The sequence below is a fragment of the Lolium perenne genome, chromosome 4, assembly GCF_019359855.2.
Source record: "Lolium perenne isolate Kyuss_39 chromosome 4, Kyuss_2.0, whole genome shotgun sequence".
NCBI lineage: Eukaryota > Viridiplantae > Streptophyta > Magnoliopsida > Poales > Poaceae > Lolium > Lolium perenne.
In genome coordinates, this window is record NC_067247.2 from 194,203,950 (window position 1) to 194,221,516 (window position 17,567).

A 17,567-nucleotide genomic window follows, 5' to 3' on the forward strand; every position below is an offset into this window, starting at 1 on the left:
CCTAAATTTCCGCTCCAGATTCTCTACCTTGCCATAGACAAGTTAGAGGTGCACAGTACCTCTAACTTGTGCTCATTTCTTACCGTTAGATTAAGATCTGATGGTCTAAAACGATCGCTACAGTACTAGCAAACAGTACCGTGAACAGTAGATGTAACTGTAGCGCGCCAGTACAGTACTTCTTGGACAGTGTTTCAAGTGATCTGGGCCCTTCAATTTTGATCTCACGGCTCCAACGGCAAGTCAGAGAACTGTTCCTTGGTGACTTGCTACAAGCAAGTTAGACAAACTGCGCCGCTAAATTTCACCAATTTAGTCCGTGTGTCCCCCAATTCACTGTCCAGTAGCTCATGCCATTACAGTTCTTCTCTTTAGCTCAGAGCTCAAGCTCCGGGTCATCTTACAAAGTATACTGAGAGAAGAAAGGTGTTGGAAAGTCAGGAGCATCACATGCTTACTTCTTCCTTTGCTTGGTAATTATGTTCTTGACACTCTCCCTTTCATGTACGTATGATTAACTGATGAATCTTTCTCTTGCTCAATCTTACCTGTTTGCTTCACTTCATTGCTCGCTCATTAGAATAGCGGTGTGCATTTATTGATGCGATTTTTGGTATTTTGCTTCCCTTGAGTGGTTAATTGAGAAGGTTAACTTATGCTCAAACATTACTAGAGAAAGCAATGGATTCTGCTGAGAAGCTTGCATCTGCAGAGCAAAATCATACTGTAGACAAGATTTGACCAACCAAATTTCGTTTTGACCTGGAATTTTGATTTAGTCAGGTTAATCTATGTCCCTGGCGTTTAGTTGTAGGAGACACAGTTTTTTTTTTTGTCTCGTATGCTAGTACGCAGAAAAGAGTGTATTTACAGGTTGTCTGATTTCTCTCCAAGCAATTCGTACTCTCCATTCTTCTCAGTTCGTTTCGCTGGTCTAGTGAATCTGACACAATTCATTTTGTTCTTCAGTGAGGCATCTATGTCGCACTGATTTCGCCTCAAGAGTGCTTATGATCTCCATCAAGCAGAATCCAGAGCAGATTGAGCAGTACTTATGTTCCTAAAAACAAACTGATTGAGCAACATTCTGGAAGCATGAAGTTCCTAGCTTTTGGGTTAGTTGTACTGGCGTACCTGCAATCTTTTGCAGCTACTGACCTCCAACTCCAAGGTAAATAATTTGCGTTTAAGATATTATTCTACATAGCTGGAATTCGGTAAGGCAATGCCAGGGAGTATTGACTATGAGGCTGGGGCTGTTGCTTCATTTAGAAAAAGGGAGTATTAACTATTTGACTAGACTTCGTCTACTAAATAATCGTGCGCTTCTTGGAGATTCATCTCGCTGCCCTTGTCATTATCCAATTATTGACAGATGACTAGATTTTCTCAGCACCCGAGTGTCTAGCTTCACCTCCCTGTACCTACCATTAACAAGGTGTGGAACTGACTTCGAACTATTGACTATTTGACTAGACTCTGCCAACTAAATATCCCTCCGTCTCATAACACTTGTCTTAACTTTGTCTAAATTTAGATGTATATAGACACTATTTAGTACTTCCTCCGATCCATATTACTTAATACTAATATAGATGTATCTAGACACATTTTAGTTGTAGATATATTCATTTTAGCATCAAGTAATATGAATCGTAAGAAGTATATATCCAAATTTAGACAAAGTTTCTACATGTTTCATGGGACCTCGGAGGGAGTACTATACATCTGCTAAGAGATTCACTTCCATATCTTTTTGAAAATCCAGAGTTCCAAACAGTGCTTACAAGGAAACTTCTCAATTGTTCCAAAGCACACGTACTCCAGTGATCAAGTGCATATTTGCATATCACCTACCCTTAGAATTGCTTTGGTAGATTTGCACTTCTCTTTCAACGTAGTAGGAAAGAACTTCTCATTAGATTGCAAGTGAAACATTGAATATATTTATTTTACCTCAATCAGAAAGATTTTAACCACTTTTTAATAAGTTCTATCGCATGGAGTCCCTACCTCATAGCTCTGCAAATTAAACGGCCTTTTTTTAATCTCCACAGTCACAGCGCTACATGAAATCAGAATGATGCTCATTGACAATCGCGGTGCCCTGGGAGATTGGAACGAGAATCAACTCGATCCGTGCGTTTATAGTCATATTATGTGCGATCAAGACAACAACGTTTATGCAATGTAAGTGAAAGCATACTCAATTGTCTGGCAGCTACAATTCTTTTTTGCTCTCTTTTTTAATTCTTGAAAGCCCATCACGAGGCAACCGCGTATTCACATTCTTGCCAACATAAGGATGTTTGATATTAAAGCAGAGCATAGATTTTTAAACCGGGCCTGATGTCGATTTGGCCGGTTAAAATCTTCCATCACTTGTTAAAGCATCTCAGCTGCGTCCCCAAACGACGCTGGATTGAGCGTTTGGGAGATGTGTTTTGTTTGTGCCGCGTTTGGGGGACGCGGCTCCCAGCCGCGTCCCTCAAACGCCGTCTTCAAATAGAAATTTAAATAGTTTGCATTCAAAAGAGATCATTCCCGCCGAAGTCGTCGCGATCAGAGTAGTTGCGATCAAAGTACCGGGCGCGCGATCATATTACAAGCCAACGTAAAAATTAGAAGAAGGGGAAGGGGTTGGGCAACGGTGACGCCGACGGCGCATCCTGAGTCGATGTAGGCTCTGCCCGGTGTGCATGCTCTGTCGCTGATGTCGAGGCAGAGGACGACGCAGGTGTACTAGCAGATGTTGTCGCAGACGCGTCTGCCGGCTTTTGCTCCGGGGTTGGGGTTGCTGCCGCTGTTGCTGCCTCGGACACCTTCCATTTTGGCTTCGATGTCGTCGAGGATCTAGCCTTTGAATAAGTTGTGCGCTGCCCGCGTCCGGGGAGAGATTCCTTCTGTCGACGCTCACAGCAGGGACATGTCGTCCTTGCGTTTCTTGAGTTACATCTTCTCCTTTTGCCTCTTGAGCAGCACCGCCCATCTTTCGTCGGCCTTTTTGTTGCGGGAGAGCAGGGTCGATGAGACCTCGGCGAGGCACTGCGTGATCAACGCCTGCGTCTTCTCGGTCGATGCAGCGTCGGCCAAGGCGGCCTTGGCAGCCTTGTTGCCGATAGGACGCCCTGCCGATGTTGCCAGCGGCGCATCCAGATCAATACCGTATTTCCCCTTCGACAACGAAATGCGCGTCAGCCACCATTTCTCGTTCTTTTTGAGCTTTCTATAGCAATGCATCAGCGCGAACAACTTCACTCCGAGTTCTTCCGGTACATATCGATGTCCTTGTCGAACTAACAACAGGAAACACAATCACAGATCGTCAAACAAAATGTAGCCACTAAAAATTAGCTAAGAAAGGGTCATACCACACCCTGATGTCGATGTCGTTGTCGCTTATGGTCTTGGCGTCGTGATGGAACCCATGGAACATGTTCACAGACGCCTGGATGTTGGCCCATCACGTCGACATTGCCTCTTGGATCCTCTTCATTGTCACTTTGTTGTAGTCATTGTTGATTAGCTTGCGCTCATCGAACTCGGCCTTGATCCTCACCCAATACTTCCCGTACTTTTGGTTGGCGCCAATGATGGAGTCATGGCTCACCGTCGACCATGACTCCTAGAGACATTGATCCTCCAGAACCGTCCACTTGGGGCCTCGTGTGCCCGACGCCTTCTTCTTCTTCTTCCTCACGGCGGCCGCATCAACCTCCACGAGATCATCGCCATCCTATGCGCCATCGTCCTCTTCGTCGCCGCCCTCTTCGTCCTCCTCATCATCATCCACCCCTCCCCCTCCCCTCCTCCTCCTCCTCCTCAACACCGGCTCCCTCGAATTCGAGCGGGCCCCTACGGCCAGTGAACAGGGCGCCGTCCACATCGGGTTCTGGCTCGCGCTAGGGCGCTTGCTCGTATGCCGGAGAGTAGAAGACGGAGTTGGGGTTGAAGCCACCATGCGACAGCGTATCCTGGTAGTGCGGAGACAAGTTTGGTGTCACGCACCCGGGAGTGGCAGAGGGGCCGTCGTTGTAGAACCCGGATGTCGATAGAGACACCACTCCGAGAATGTACACCGGCGGCTTCAACCCCAACTTCGCGAAGGGCGCCTTCGCCCCTTTCGTCTCTTTGCCCGGCGGCTTCTTGGCCGCTTTCTTTGGGGGGGGGGTGTCGGCGGTGCCATGGATGGGGAGAGGGTAGCGGCAGCGGGAGGAACATAGTAGCGACGGCGGGAGGGAGAAATGAATCGGCGGGATAGGAGGTAAAATGTGTTACTATAGAAAAGGGGAAGAGAAGGTATACAAACCCAGACAAAATTTTGCTTTCATAGCCTTCTTATAATAGTAATCCAGAACTGGCAATGGTGGGTACACTTTTTTTTCTTTCTTTTTTCGTCCCTTATCTCCTTCCCTCTTCATCCGCCTGCACGCACACGGGCAGCACGGCCGGCCACTGCCACTCGCCCGCTGCCCACACACCGGCTGTGCGCGCCACCCACGAGGCTTTCCATGCCGCCCGCGGCCCGCCGTCACCTGCGCCTACCCACTGCCGCGCCATGCCTACCACCCCCCCCCCGCCACATGCCTGACCCCCGACCACGCGCAGGGTGGCAAAGGGTCATCGGCGGCGGGGCACAAGGGTGCGCGGTGGAGCTCTCCCGCAGCACAAATCGCCCTGCACGGGCCTCCTCCAGTCCGAATCGATGACGCGTATGCGGCCTCCTCCGGTAATATTTCGCGGTGAGGAACTCGCTCCGGTGAAGAAAATATGGGAAGGGCAGCGGAGGAGCTGGAGAAAGTGGCACGACGGCTCCTGGGCGGGGCGGAGGAGGGGCTGGAGGAAGGTGGCATGAAGGCTCACAGGCGGGCAAGGCGGCGGGGCAGCGGCCAACGGGAATGGCGCGTAGGGGAAGTTACCGCGCATGTGCGGTTTTCCCTTCGCGTGAGTGGAGAGGAAATTATACGAAGTGGACACAGGCTTCGCAAATATGCGAAGTGGAGAGGAAATTGTGGAAAACTTTGTATAATTTTTGGTGGGGGACCACTTATACAAATGGTGCTGGAGCTCCACTTCGGCCATGGATTGATAAAAAAGAAGTTTTTACAAATTTGAGGAATTATAGGAAGGTTGTTGGAGATGTTCTTAGAGATGTATAGTCCCTTTTAACTATATATCCGTGACGTCGTTCTACATGTGTAAAAGAGTATTTCGATGTCGTATAAACCAAAGATGATGGTGTGTAACGAGTGCGAGTTTTGAGACTACGCACGGCGTACGGGTGTTACGAGTGTGGTGGACACTACGGGTGCGTCGATTGTATGCCTTGAGGAGTCTAAACTATCGGTTGTAACTCCTGTTGCCGTAATGAAAACGGTAGGCACGGATTTTGATGCTTAATTCTGCTTGTCGGCGATCGATACATGGGGTGGGGTGATCGTGGCATGGATTAGCAGGATGGTGCAGCTCCATAGTGCCCATGTTGGTACTAAGAGTGTCACAGCGAAGGTGACCCCCTTGAGAGGGGGGCGCTTGGTGGTGGTTGACCTGCATTTATGGCCACATGATGAGGCTGACAAGGTCGTCTTCCTTGTCGAGCTCCACGATATCCATGTGGCTCGCCCCGGACCATGGGACCTCTGCCGGGATTTCAACATGATCTACTGAATGGATCGTGGCCCAACTAGAGGGGGGGGGGTGAATGGTCGCTACTCCAATTTTAGTGCTTTTTCAAGTTTAGGCGGTGTGGAAGTAAAGGTGGTGACTTTAGAAACTACGATGATCCTAGTATGATCCTATGCAATGCAAAAAGTAAATGAATCGGTAAGAGAGTAGATAGAGGGAGCGGGACAGCCGGGGTAGCGGAGACGGGACGCGATGTGTTTCCCGCAGTTCCTCCCACAAGAGGGAGTATGTATGCGTTGAGGAGGCGTGGACCACAAAGGTCTAACGGCCACACGGGCCTCACATTGTTCCTCGAGAAAATCCCATGAAGGAGCTTTCCCTTCTCCACTAACGAGGTCGGTCGAGGTGTCGATTCCTTCACAAGGTTGAGGCGAGCTCCACAACACCAGAGGCTGCCAACACCCTATGGGGCTAGCACAACTCTAAGCTAGCCTCCATAGGAGCTCATCTTCAACAGATCGCACAAGAGGAGCCCTAACATCAAGATCCACAAAGAACTAGGTGAGATTGGTGAAATATTTCTCGGTGGATCTATAGACCGGGATCTCCTCCACCACTTCTCAAAGTTTGGGCTTGATTAGATGGATGGGGAGGGAGATCCTCAAGGATTTGAGCTCATCAACAATGGAGGAGAGAGAGAGAGAGAGAGAATACTTGATTCGACTTGGGGAAGAAGACCCCTGACGAGGCGGCTCCTTGGCAATGCCCACCATGAGGGGCTTTGGTTTAGAGAAAGGCGACAATAGAGACTCTGCGAGCGAGATGGTACACGACGTACCCAGGTTCACGTTCCCGCGGTGGAGGATCGCTACGTCCTACTAGCAATCCAGTATATGAAAATATGAGTACAGGGTGCCGCCGTAGTCGAAGTTGTTGTATCTAGTCTAGTTCTAATATGCATGTTGTGGTGTCTAGCCGTATCGCGTGTGCAATCTTTACATATTGTGCTTCTCAATCCCCCTAAGGGGTACCCCTGCCTAGCTTTATATATCAACCAGGCTAGGGTTTACAAGAGTCCTAGTAGAATACGTATTGGAGTCTTCTTTCTTGTAGTCCAAGTTAATAATGTGTGCGGGACGAGCTTGTCGAATCCTTGTGATGGTCCATCTTCATAATCTGCAGTGGGTAGGGGAATGACGGGTACCCGAAGGGTAATGCCCACAACAGCCCCGAGTGTCTGGCTGAAGTGAAGCTTCGGGCAGGGACTAAAGTCATCATCATCTGAATGTCTTGATCATCCGAAGAATGTTGAATCTTGCGCTTGATGTAGAGTCGAACTAATTTTGTATCGGGTGCGCGAAGCGCTCCCGATGGGAGTAGCCCCCCAGTTTATGGACAGGTGCTTGCAACCGTGCGTAGACTCAAATTGTACTACTCGAAGAGCTTGATGTTGATGTCGGTGTCTTCAAATTATTCCATCATCCGATACTTGTTATCGGATCTTCAAAAATGGTGCAAGCTTTGAGAGAAGCCCAAAATCTGGATTGTTAGAACCTTCGGGTATGTTTTCTTTATCGACGAGGCTTCCATCTTTTTATCGGGTTACGAGAACATTTGGATGCTTTTGTTGATATCTACGATTTTGATGATGTCACAGAGGAGTTGACGATTTTGATAATGCCATAGAGCAGTTGATGATTTTGATGATGTCACGGAGGAGTCGATGATTTTGATGATGTCATGGAGGAGTCGACGATTTTGATGATGCCACAGACCAGTTGATGATTTTGATGATGTCACGGAGGAGTCGATGATTTTGATGATGTCACGAAGGAGTCGATGATTTTGATGATGTCACGGAGGAGTCGATGATTTTTATGATGTTCCGGAGGAGTCAATGATTGATCCGCGGCAACACCCGAACGTAGGGTGCGCTGCAGGCCCGACAAACTCATTGCATCTGACAGAGACATGTATTTTTGTAAATCGTCGGCAGCAACACCCGAGCATAAGGTGCACTGCAGGCCCGACGGACTCATTGCATCTTACTGAGCCATGTATTTGTTTGTATGGTGGTCATCAGCAAGTTGTGAGTGATCAGTTCACGTTGCATGCCCGATGGACCCGTAGTAATCGCAACATATCTTGCTGACTCGTACGCATGTGTTTTGAATTATGTCGGCAGCAGCTCCCGAGTCAATGATGGAACCATGTGCACGAACAGACTCATTGCATCTTTGAGCCGTATTTATTTTAGAATTACGTCGGCAGCAGCTCCCGAGTCAACGAAGGAACCATGTGCAGAATCGACTTTGTAGCTCTTGGTACTCTATGTTTGATGTACCGGCTTGGGCCTTTCTTGATTTGTATCATTTTCATCATCTGCAGCGCTCGCATGTTCCCTGAGGCTTTGACGAAAAACGATTTGTACTTTGTTGTATTTTTACGGTTCTTTGATTGTCATCGATTGCAGCACTCGCATGTTCCCTGAGGCTTTGATGAAATCATTAATAGTATAAGGATTCTTCATGTTGTCTTGAATTCCAGCACTCCCAATGGGAGTAAACGCAATAGTCGAAGATATTCTAGGAGCCTCTGAGTAATTCCAGCGCTCCCGAAAGTGTATCGGGTCAATATTATATAAGATGATATCCATTGAAGATCACAGTCGATGAATCCACTGACCCGGAAGTGTATCGGGTCAATATTTATATAGCCATAGAAGATAAATCCATTGATAATCATAGATGATGAAGCCACTGACCCGGGAGTGCATCGGGTTAGTACTTATATGGTCATATAAGATAAATCCATTGATAACCATAGATGATGAAGCCACTGACCCGGGAGTGCATCGGGTTAATATTTATATTGCCATAGAAGATGAATCCAATGATAATCATAGATGATGAAGCCACTGATGCGGGAGTGCATCGGGTTAATATTTATATTGCCATAGAAGATAAATCCATCGAAGCCATTGAGCCGAAGAAAATAAATCCATTGAGTCAGGGAAGATATATTCAGAGCCGAAGAAGATAAATCCATCGGCTGCGGCGAGGCCAATGTGGAAGCAGGTCGCGTGGTGGACGCAGTCAAAATAGTCGCGCGGCCAGAAATAGTTGATGTGGTGGGCATAGCTGAAGTAATCGTCCGGCCAAAAATAATCGATGTGGCGGGCGCAGTCGAAGTAGTCACGCGGCCAGAAATAATTGATGTGGCCGCGCGGTGCCTGGCCAGCGTGGTCGATGAAGATGATACAGTCGATGGCGGGCGTGATCGACCGAGCAGAATTAGTCGAAACTTTGTTTCAATCTGAAGTTATATTGTAGTGCGCAAATTCACCCGCAAATAATAGCACAAGCTGAAAATATTTGGCCAAATAATTTTGCAAGTAGTAATTAATCGAAAGTATAGTACCTGATATTTTTGTATTGGATGTTTCTCGCTGATGAACTCGTATGACTTGATCCATGTAAGGGAGTAGCAGTCGATGAGGTAGACGTAGTAGTAGTCGCACATCGTCTGGCCGGCGTGGTCGATGTGGCGGATCCACGACGGGTGAACACCCGAGTGTATTGAGTCCGCGATGCCGTGCCCACGACAGGCGAACCCCTGAGCGTGGCGAGTGCGCGGCGGCGGGCGCGTGACGGCGAACAGGGTCGACAAAGCAAAGTAGTCGAAGCTTATTCCCGATCTGCAGTTATGTTACGGCGCAAAAAACTGCGTACAAATAGTTCGAGCCCAAAAAAGATGTGGCAAAATAAATTTTACATAATTAAAAATATAGCACCTGGTCCATGTATTATAGCGGATGTGCAGCCACTAAATCTGTTTCTTTTTTTTTTTGACCCGTAACAGCTCCGTGTTATTTCGTGTAAGCTCCAGAATCCTTTTCATCTCTACTCTCGTCACATGAGCTATCCTTCTGATTGCGGATTGTGCTGTGGCTTGACCACGGCAGGATTTATGCGTATGGCCCCTGATTTGACGCCTCCTGCTTTGTGTTTTTTTTCCTTCGGAACTTGGTCCGGCTCTATCGCTCAAAGCTGATGCATTGATTTTGTTGCCGACTTGATCCCTTTCTTTTTTGTTTTTGCACGACGCGCGCACGGAGCACAACACGAACTCGACTGATCCACAGATACCAATATTGAAGATGGTAAAGCAGATTTTGTCGGCTCTGCTATGCCAAAAACGCAGTCGACCGTGACGAAATCGGTGATGATGAAGTTGGAGGATGTCGGATAATAAAATTCAGTCGTCGTGTTTCCTACATACGGCGTCAATTGACGAGGCGACTCCTCTGGAATGCTCACCATGAGGGGCTTGGGTTTAGAAAAAAGCGACAATGGAGACTCTAGGAGCAAGATGGTACACGACGTACCCAGGTTCACGTCCCCGCTGTGGAGGATCGCTACGTCCTGCTAGCAATCCAGTATATGAAAATATGAGTACAGGGTGTCGCCGTAGGTGGAGTTGTTGTATCTAGTGTACGTAGTAACTACCTCGCTGGCGAGAAGGGCTACTCCTCGATTTGATGGGGTGTAGTTCTAATATGCGGGTAGTGGTGTCTAGGCGTATCGTGTGTGCGATCTTTACATATTGTGCTTCTCAATCCCCCTAAGGGGTACCCCTGCCTGGCTTTATATATCAACCAGGTTAGGGTTTACAAGAGTCCTAGTAGAATACGTATTGGAGTCTTCTTTCTTGTAGTCCAAGTTGATAATGCGTGCAGGTCCAGCTTGTCGAGTCCTTGTGCTGGTCCATCTTCATAATCTGCAGTGGGTAGGGCAATATCGGGTACCCGAAGGGTAATGCCCACAACAACCCCCTTTTATAGGGGTCCATGAATCCAACCGTTATCCACGGGTTCCGCTCAACCGGTACTACCGCTTGTTGGAGTGGTACTACCGCCTTTGGTCAAGCACAGTTGTGAGGTACACGTGGAGCTCAACCGGTACTACCGGTGCCGGTACCGTCAAGGTACCGGCATGATCACTATGAGATCTCGACCATCTGCCCGGTACCATTGCAGTACCAGGCGAGGAGTACCGCCGTGTTTGCATGACCGGTACCATGCCGGTACCAGAGCGGTACTACCGCGTTTCACCATTTCTGGTGACTTGAGCGGTAGTGCCGGCTTAGGTACCGTCAAGGTACCGGCATGCTCTCTGCAAGCTTTTCCCAAAAGGCGGTACCTCGATCGGTACTACCGGACCTGCGAGGTTCCAGCTGACGTGTACCTGGTGCTGAGGGTGATAGCGGTACTACCGCACTTGGTAGCGGCACTACCGCACTCACCACCGGTAGTTTTGCTGAACCTGTTTTCTTTTCCTCTCCAACCATGCCGCCTCGCGTCACACACACAAAATAAGAAAACCTATCAACTACTCTTGAGTCTTCCGATCCAGAGGTGTTCAGCAAGGACACCGTGTACCTGCAAATTTTTCATGGAAACTATGCGCAGGGTGAAATATATTCGAGTGTTGTTATCAAACACACAAAACACTCATGGAGATATCTTGCTCTTTCATCTACCGTGACAAGAAAAAGAACAACGTCAACCTAAACCGCCAGATGATGGGTAGCTTTCGGTGCTTCCTGAATGACTGCGAGCTTAAGGAGATTTACCTACACGGGAGATGCTACACGTGGTCGAACGAGTGGGAGACCCCCACCCTCCTCAAGCTAGAAAGAGTGTTCTTCACGGTTTCGTGTGAAGAACTCCACATCAGCTCCTCGTTGACTGTACCACACAGTCTGTGAGTCACAAGCGGTTTCGGTTTGAACGTTCTGGTTGAAACTGGATGGTTTCAGCAAAGTGGTGCAGTTCGCATGGGATAAGATTGACGGTGATCCAGACCCCTTCCGGCTGCTAAAGTATGATCTGCACATCGGCGACATGGGTGCAGGTGACCTACTTTGGTGGCCAGGTGGTCTTCGGCAGGAACTGGAAGGAGAAGGTTTCAAGTATGATCTGCACATCGGCGATGTCGTGGAGTTCAAGCTCCAGGCATTCGTCATCAAGATGATCATCTTCAGGGCCGACTCCTCCACCGCCAGGCTCTACACCTGCGCTGATCATGGCTAGGCGGCAGATCTCCTTTATTTCCATGCCTGTTAATGATGTCCATAGTTAGTTTTAGTGGTCGGGTCGCGGTCTCCTCATATTGCACTTCGTGATGGTAAGGCTTGTCACTAACACCTTCCCCAGACCCCGCACAGTGCGGGAGCTCTTAGCACTGGGTACGTAAAAAAAAGTTAGTTTTAGTGGTGAACCTTTGATATTAAGACAACGACCGTGCCTTTTGATCAAGGATTTCTACGGGCTTCTATGCCCCTGGAATGTCCTTGCTTTTGATCAAGGAGTTCTACGGGCTTCTATGCCCCAGGAACGTCCTTGCTTTTGATCAGGACATTATTTCTTGCCCTGACAATGCTTATATGCAGGTAGCTCTTCTTTGTTGTTGATCATGGCTATCATGTGTGCTTACTCTGCTGTGTTGTGTGATTAGATAGGGGTAAGAGCACCAGTTGAAGAGGGAGGTAATAGCATCGCTTGTTAGCACACAACCAAACGGCCGATACTTCTCTCGTGAGCCAACATATCGGCCATTGTTGCCTACCAATCGATGGGTCAAAACTGCACCATGAAACTTTGTTGGAGTCCAAACATAGTGCACAACATAACCCAAGTTCCGTTTCTCCTCATACGGCATCCGGCGGGCTAAATGGGGAATAGGGAAACTCTATTGCGAGCAACCAATCACGCCCTTGGTGACCGGGCCAGGATGTTTTGCAACTTGGGTGACCACAGTACACATCGATGGCAAGTTGATAGATCATGGGTGATTTTTACTCTATGCAAAAATAAAAATAAAGAGATATTTGAATAAACACTGTAAATGTGCAATAGCATGTACACTTGTGTTTACATGATTATTTGCTTAGTTTTCTCTCTGCAATTTTCAGAACTTTGAGCAAAGCAGGGTTAAGTGGAGTAATGTCGCCCAGCATTGGAAAGTTAACAAGTTTACGTCAACTGTACGCTCGAGTTATACTCTTTCAAATGTGTTACATTTAAAGATTATTCCTCAAATAGATATAGTTTACTTTCACATGATTTTGTTGATTGTTACATATTTTGTTTCAGGGCTTTTGATGGTAACCTTATACATGGTGAAATCCCGCAGGAGATAGGCAACCTACCAAAGTTAATGATTCTGCAACTTGGAAATAATATCTTAAATGGTTCGATACCTGAATCATTTGGAAATCTTTCAGAACTTCAAATTATGTAAGCCAATCAATATCTCTTATTATCACACACATCACGATTGATCAACAAACAACCCTGAACAATGTGATAACTTTGAACAGGGATCTAAGCCAAAATCGCTTAAGTGGCAACATACCAATCTCTTTGTTAAAGCTTCCATCATTGAATGATATGTAAGTTGACCTTATTTTGCTGATATAATCTTCATTATCACGTATTACTGCTATTTGATTCATTCAAATGATCGCAGAGCTATTCCATCATTTCTTGATGCCTCGTAACCCTGGTTTGCAGTAATTTAGGAGGAAATAGGTTAACTGGAAAAATTCCTAACGTTTTTGGCCGTCTTCAAGGACTCCAAAATTTGTAAGTCACCACATAATTGATGCCATCTTGTACTTTACAGACCCTAAAACTGATAAGTTGGACAGGGATCTAGACCGGAACGGATTAAGCGGGGAAATTCCGAAGTCTTTGTCAAGTCTTACATTCTTAAAAGATATGTGAGTTCACTTATAGTGATCACAAATTCCAAATATCACAATCCTTGTTACTGTTGTTTTTGTTTGCTCATTATGTACATACGTATCACCTCACCTCTCACTGTGTTTTGCAGTGATCTTTCATACAATAGTCTTAGTGGTGGAATACCACTTCAGCTGTTTCAAGTGGCCAAATACAAGTACGGTGGCATTTTGTACTATAGCATATTAGAAAAAAAAACTTTGATGTGTGCATTTACATAATTTGGTGTAAGCATGTGTTTCCAGCTTCGTTGGCAACCATCTGAATTGTAGCCAAAACTCAACTCCATGCGAAGGAAGCAATGGGAAGTCAGGTAATTTGCAAAGCCCATGGAAATCTACTTGTACCATCTTAATTGTAGCTAAAACTGTTGTGTGGTACATATTTGTCAATATTATTTCTCTTGTTACCATGCAAGGGCATAAGACCAAGCGATGGATAATTTTCATTGCCACAGCTGTTCCTCTAGTGGTAGCATTTCTCTCCTTCATGTTTTGCTTCAGGTGGATCAGAAGGCACAGAACAGGTGAGCTATGAACACTCTGTTAGTCAAGTTTTTGGTTGATAAGTTTTGCACTAATTAGATAACATTAGCTTTAAATGCAGTTCAACTGAGTTTATGGGATATATCAAAGGTGAATGAGCGCCAGGATGAAGAGCTGGTTTGGGGAATAGAAGGGAAAAAATCAGGGTTCACTCTTTTCAGCTTATCACAATTATTGGAGGCTACGAGTAACTTCTCAGACGAAAACAAACTTGGACAAGGTGGATTTGGTCCTGTATACAAGGTAAAAATTCATGCATGGGTCTACAACTCTACATACAGAATGACATAACATTCTGTGTGATATGAGTATGAGCACCGGAGACAACTTAATATCATACAGCAATTTTGACTACAACAAGGTCATAAATTGATAATGTACCTACACCGTTCTTGCAGGGACAGTTTCCTGATGGGTTGGAGGTAGCAGTTAAGCGACTTGCTTCCCATTCTGGGCAAGGTTTCACAGAGTTCAAAAATGAAATCCAACTCATAGCCAACCTGCAGCACAGAAATCTGGTTAGGCTGTTGGGGTGTTGCTCTCAGGGAGAGGACAAAATGCTAGTCTATGAATATTTGCCAAATAAAAGCTTGGATTTCTTCATCTTCGGTATTACTATTACTTCCAATTATTACCAACGCCATATTTTGCATTACACCTTAAAACGAACATTCTTTCTCTACTATATTTATGTCTGACTTATGTACAGATGAAGCAAGAAAAGCTTTACTAAACTGGAATAAACGCCTGACAATAATCGAAGGAATAGCACAAGGACTGCTGTATTTGCATAAACACTCTCGTTTACGTGTTATACATAGAGATGTTAAAGCCAGCAACATTCTCTTGGACTCTGGAATGAATCCTAAAATTTCAGATTTTGGGCTTGCAAAATTGTCTAGCTCTGACGATACTGAAGGGAACACAAAAAGGGTGGTTGGGACATAGTAAGCTTTTCTTACAAACAAATTCAGTTGATTCGTATTACAGATCAATCAAGTAGTCACTAGTAGGAAAAACGCTATTAGTCGCATGTGAAATTTGACTATTGGTCGCAGGCCCCTGCACTGGTAACGGCATACTAGTCGCGTGCCTGTGGCAAACGCGGCCAGTAGTCTACATACTGTTCACGTGCCCCATGAACATGTTACTTTAGACTGGTCATGTGCTGCCTCCACCTGATCGCGTATGGCTTTATCGCACGCGGCCAGCAGTAGCAGCTGCATTCTAAAAACCATGCCCACTACCAGTGGCCCTACCCCTATAGCACTTTTCCTACTAGTGAATATTGCAATAGGACGTAAAAGCTTGATTTTGATGATATGTTATATAATATCCTTTCAGTGGTTATATGGCCCCAGAGTATGCTTCTGAAGGCCTCTTTTCAATAAAATCTGACGTGTTCAGCTTTGGCGTCCTAGTTCTCGAGATCATCGCTGGAAAAAAAAATTCTGGTTTCCATCTGCATGGAGACTTTTTTAACCTTCTTGGATATGTGAGCCTTCTTCTCTACTTACATTTGCTACCTTGTTTTGTTTGATGATGCAAGTTTAACATATTCTACAATGAAACTTCTAATAGGCATGGCAGTCATGGAAGGAAAAAAGATGGCTCCAACTCGCTGATGCATCATTAGTCACAGATTGTTGTACATTAGCGATAATGAGATGCGTTAACATTGCTCTGCTGTGTGTACAAGAGAACGCGGCTGATAGGCCCACCACGTCAGATGTCGTTGCTATGCTAAGCAGTGAGAGTATGAGCCTGCCCGAGCCTAAGCACCCTGCGTATTTCCACGTGAGGGTGACAAAGGAAGAGGCGTCCCCAGGTGCTGAGCCATGTAGCATAAACGACGTGACTATGACTACCCCGAGAGGTAGATAGTATTTTGGTTTTCTCCAGATGAGGAACCTTGGTCGAGATTTTATTTGTATGTAAAAACTCTGAGATTTAGAGTTAACAAAACTTGCCTCCTGAATGGCGTTCGCTTCTGCTAAAGTCAAGAAAGAGTACTCTAAATTGCAATGAGCTCTATATGCCAAATCACCTAGTCAATGAAATCTGAGTCCCTGTATTTTTATTCATCCTGTATCTGTTTCCATATCAGTTGCAGAAACATAAGCAGAAAAGTAGCAAAATGACAATGCTACTGAATATGTGACCCTTTAGCAAAGTTCCTTGTGTATTATCATCTGCTGGTGATGTTTCTTCCTCTTCTGGTCCTGGCGAGTAATGTTTGAGTCAACATATGATTGTTCCAGTTCAGTCCCGAGCTTTCTTCAGGGTTTTGATTCTGTTTAGTAATGTTTTGGCTGGCTTTGATTGTTGAACACACATCTTTGATGCTTCAGTCTTTGTTTTCCAATGCTTCTGGAAGATCTTTTGTACCCATTGACTAGATCAACCAGGCCTGTCCCTTATCACTAGAACATGTTCCAGTGTTCATGTGAGGACCAGGTGCATGTTGATTGCAGTTCAGTCCCGAGCTTCCACTTAGGCTGATATTGCACACTGAGTATCCTAAAAAAAAAAAGATATTGCACACCGAGGTGACATGACACTTATTATGGATCGGAGGGAGTAAAAAAAAAAAAAAACCAGCTCACAAAGCTAACTACTCATGGAGGGAGGGTCAAGTTGGGACCCTTCTTGCGCACCATTTCTGTGCTTCCTCCTTCCTTTGGCATATCAAGGACTCTAGCAAGATCATTGTGTACTCCCTTACAGATCCTGTTGTCGTGCTCTCACACATGGTCGAGATTCCAGGACGAACATGGCATCGAGGTTCCCTGGCCACCACTCACCTCAAGGATCCTTTCACAAATGATGAAGAACTTCATAGCATCCTGGAATTGCATGTCTTCGTTATAAATTCTTTGCATTTGTGTCTTCAGAGTTTCGACAACTACACTCGACATCACCTTCGTAAAGGAATTGCATGCACCGGTCGGCCCAAAGCACAAGCAGCAGGAAGAGGGCGCCAACTTGTCAATGCATCCAAAGACCAAAAAAGCCCAAGCAGAGTGAAGAGGACCGGACTAAAAGCAGTGCATACGTGCCTGGAGCATCTCACTCGCTCTTGTCATATTTTAAGAGTTGAGAATCCATACTTATTTTTTCTCTATTCACGGCTGGGGCTTGCCTGCTTTTGCATCTATTGCCATCAGTGATGGATTGAGCCGTCTCTTCTTCCGTAACCTTCATATCTAACATGTCAGTGCATGTTTTCATTTCTCTTGTCCCGGGAAGCTAGCAAGAAACCCACAGAGAAGGAACCATGTGATGGATTCAGTTTCTGTGCATCAGACTTAGGAGCAATTCACTGGAGGACAGGATCACAGGAGAAAACTTTCGGTTGGATGAGACCAGAGGAGGAAGGACCCTTCGGCTTTTTTTTTTCTTCTTCTATAAGAAGCAGGAAATTCGGTCGCAATATTCTCTCTAGTCCGGGCCGAACCTGTCAAAACTTTTGGTTCGATGGAGAAGTGGGTTTGGATGAGGATGCATTTGGAACAATGTGAGGCATCACAGTAATGGCAACAGAATAGATACGCCCAGCACTAGCTCACTAGACTAGAATTATAATTAAC

General features: G+C 46.0%; 1 protein-coding gene across 7 annotated transcripts; it reads left to right on the forward strand.

Annotated features, from left to right (window-relative positions):
- The first annotated feature begins 333 nt into the window (after window positions 1-333).
- LOC127295285 (G-type lectin S-receptor-like serine/threonine-protein kinase At4g03230) lies at window positions 334-16,133 on the forward strand. 7 transcript variants are annotated; one of them, XM_051325196.2, is made up of 16 exons: window positions 334-473; window positions 970-1,171; window positions 2,058-2,190; window positions 12,601-12,672; window positions 12,782-12,925; window positions 13,009-13,080; window positions 13,202-13,273; window positions 13,339-13,410; window positions 13,524-13,589; window positions 13,678-13,745; window positions 13,851-13,958; window positions 14,027-14,220; window positions 14,376-14,586; window positions 14,687-14,924; window positions 15,322-15,472; window positions 15,559-16,133. In XM_051325196.2, exons 2-16 carry the CDS (start codon window positions 1,096-1,098, stop codon window positions 15,859-15,861), a joined length of 1,980 nt encoding a protein of 659 aa, XP_051181156.1. In that variant the 5' UTR covers window positions 334-473; window positions 970-1,095; the 3' UTR covers window positions 15,862-16,133. The 7 variants fall into 7 exon arrangements, with proteins under 7 accessions (XP_051181156.1, XP_051181158.1, XP_051181161.1 ...); XM_051325198.2 differs by having other exon boundaries at window positions 14,039-14,220; XM_051325201.2 differs by lacking the exon at window positions 970-1,171 and having other exon boundaries at window positions 353-473.
- The last annotated feature ends 1,434 nt before the right edge of the window (window positions 16,134-17,567 follow it).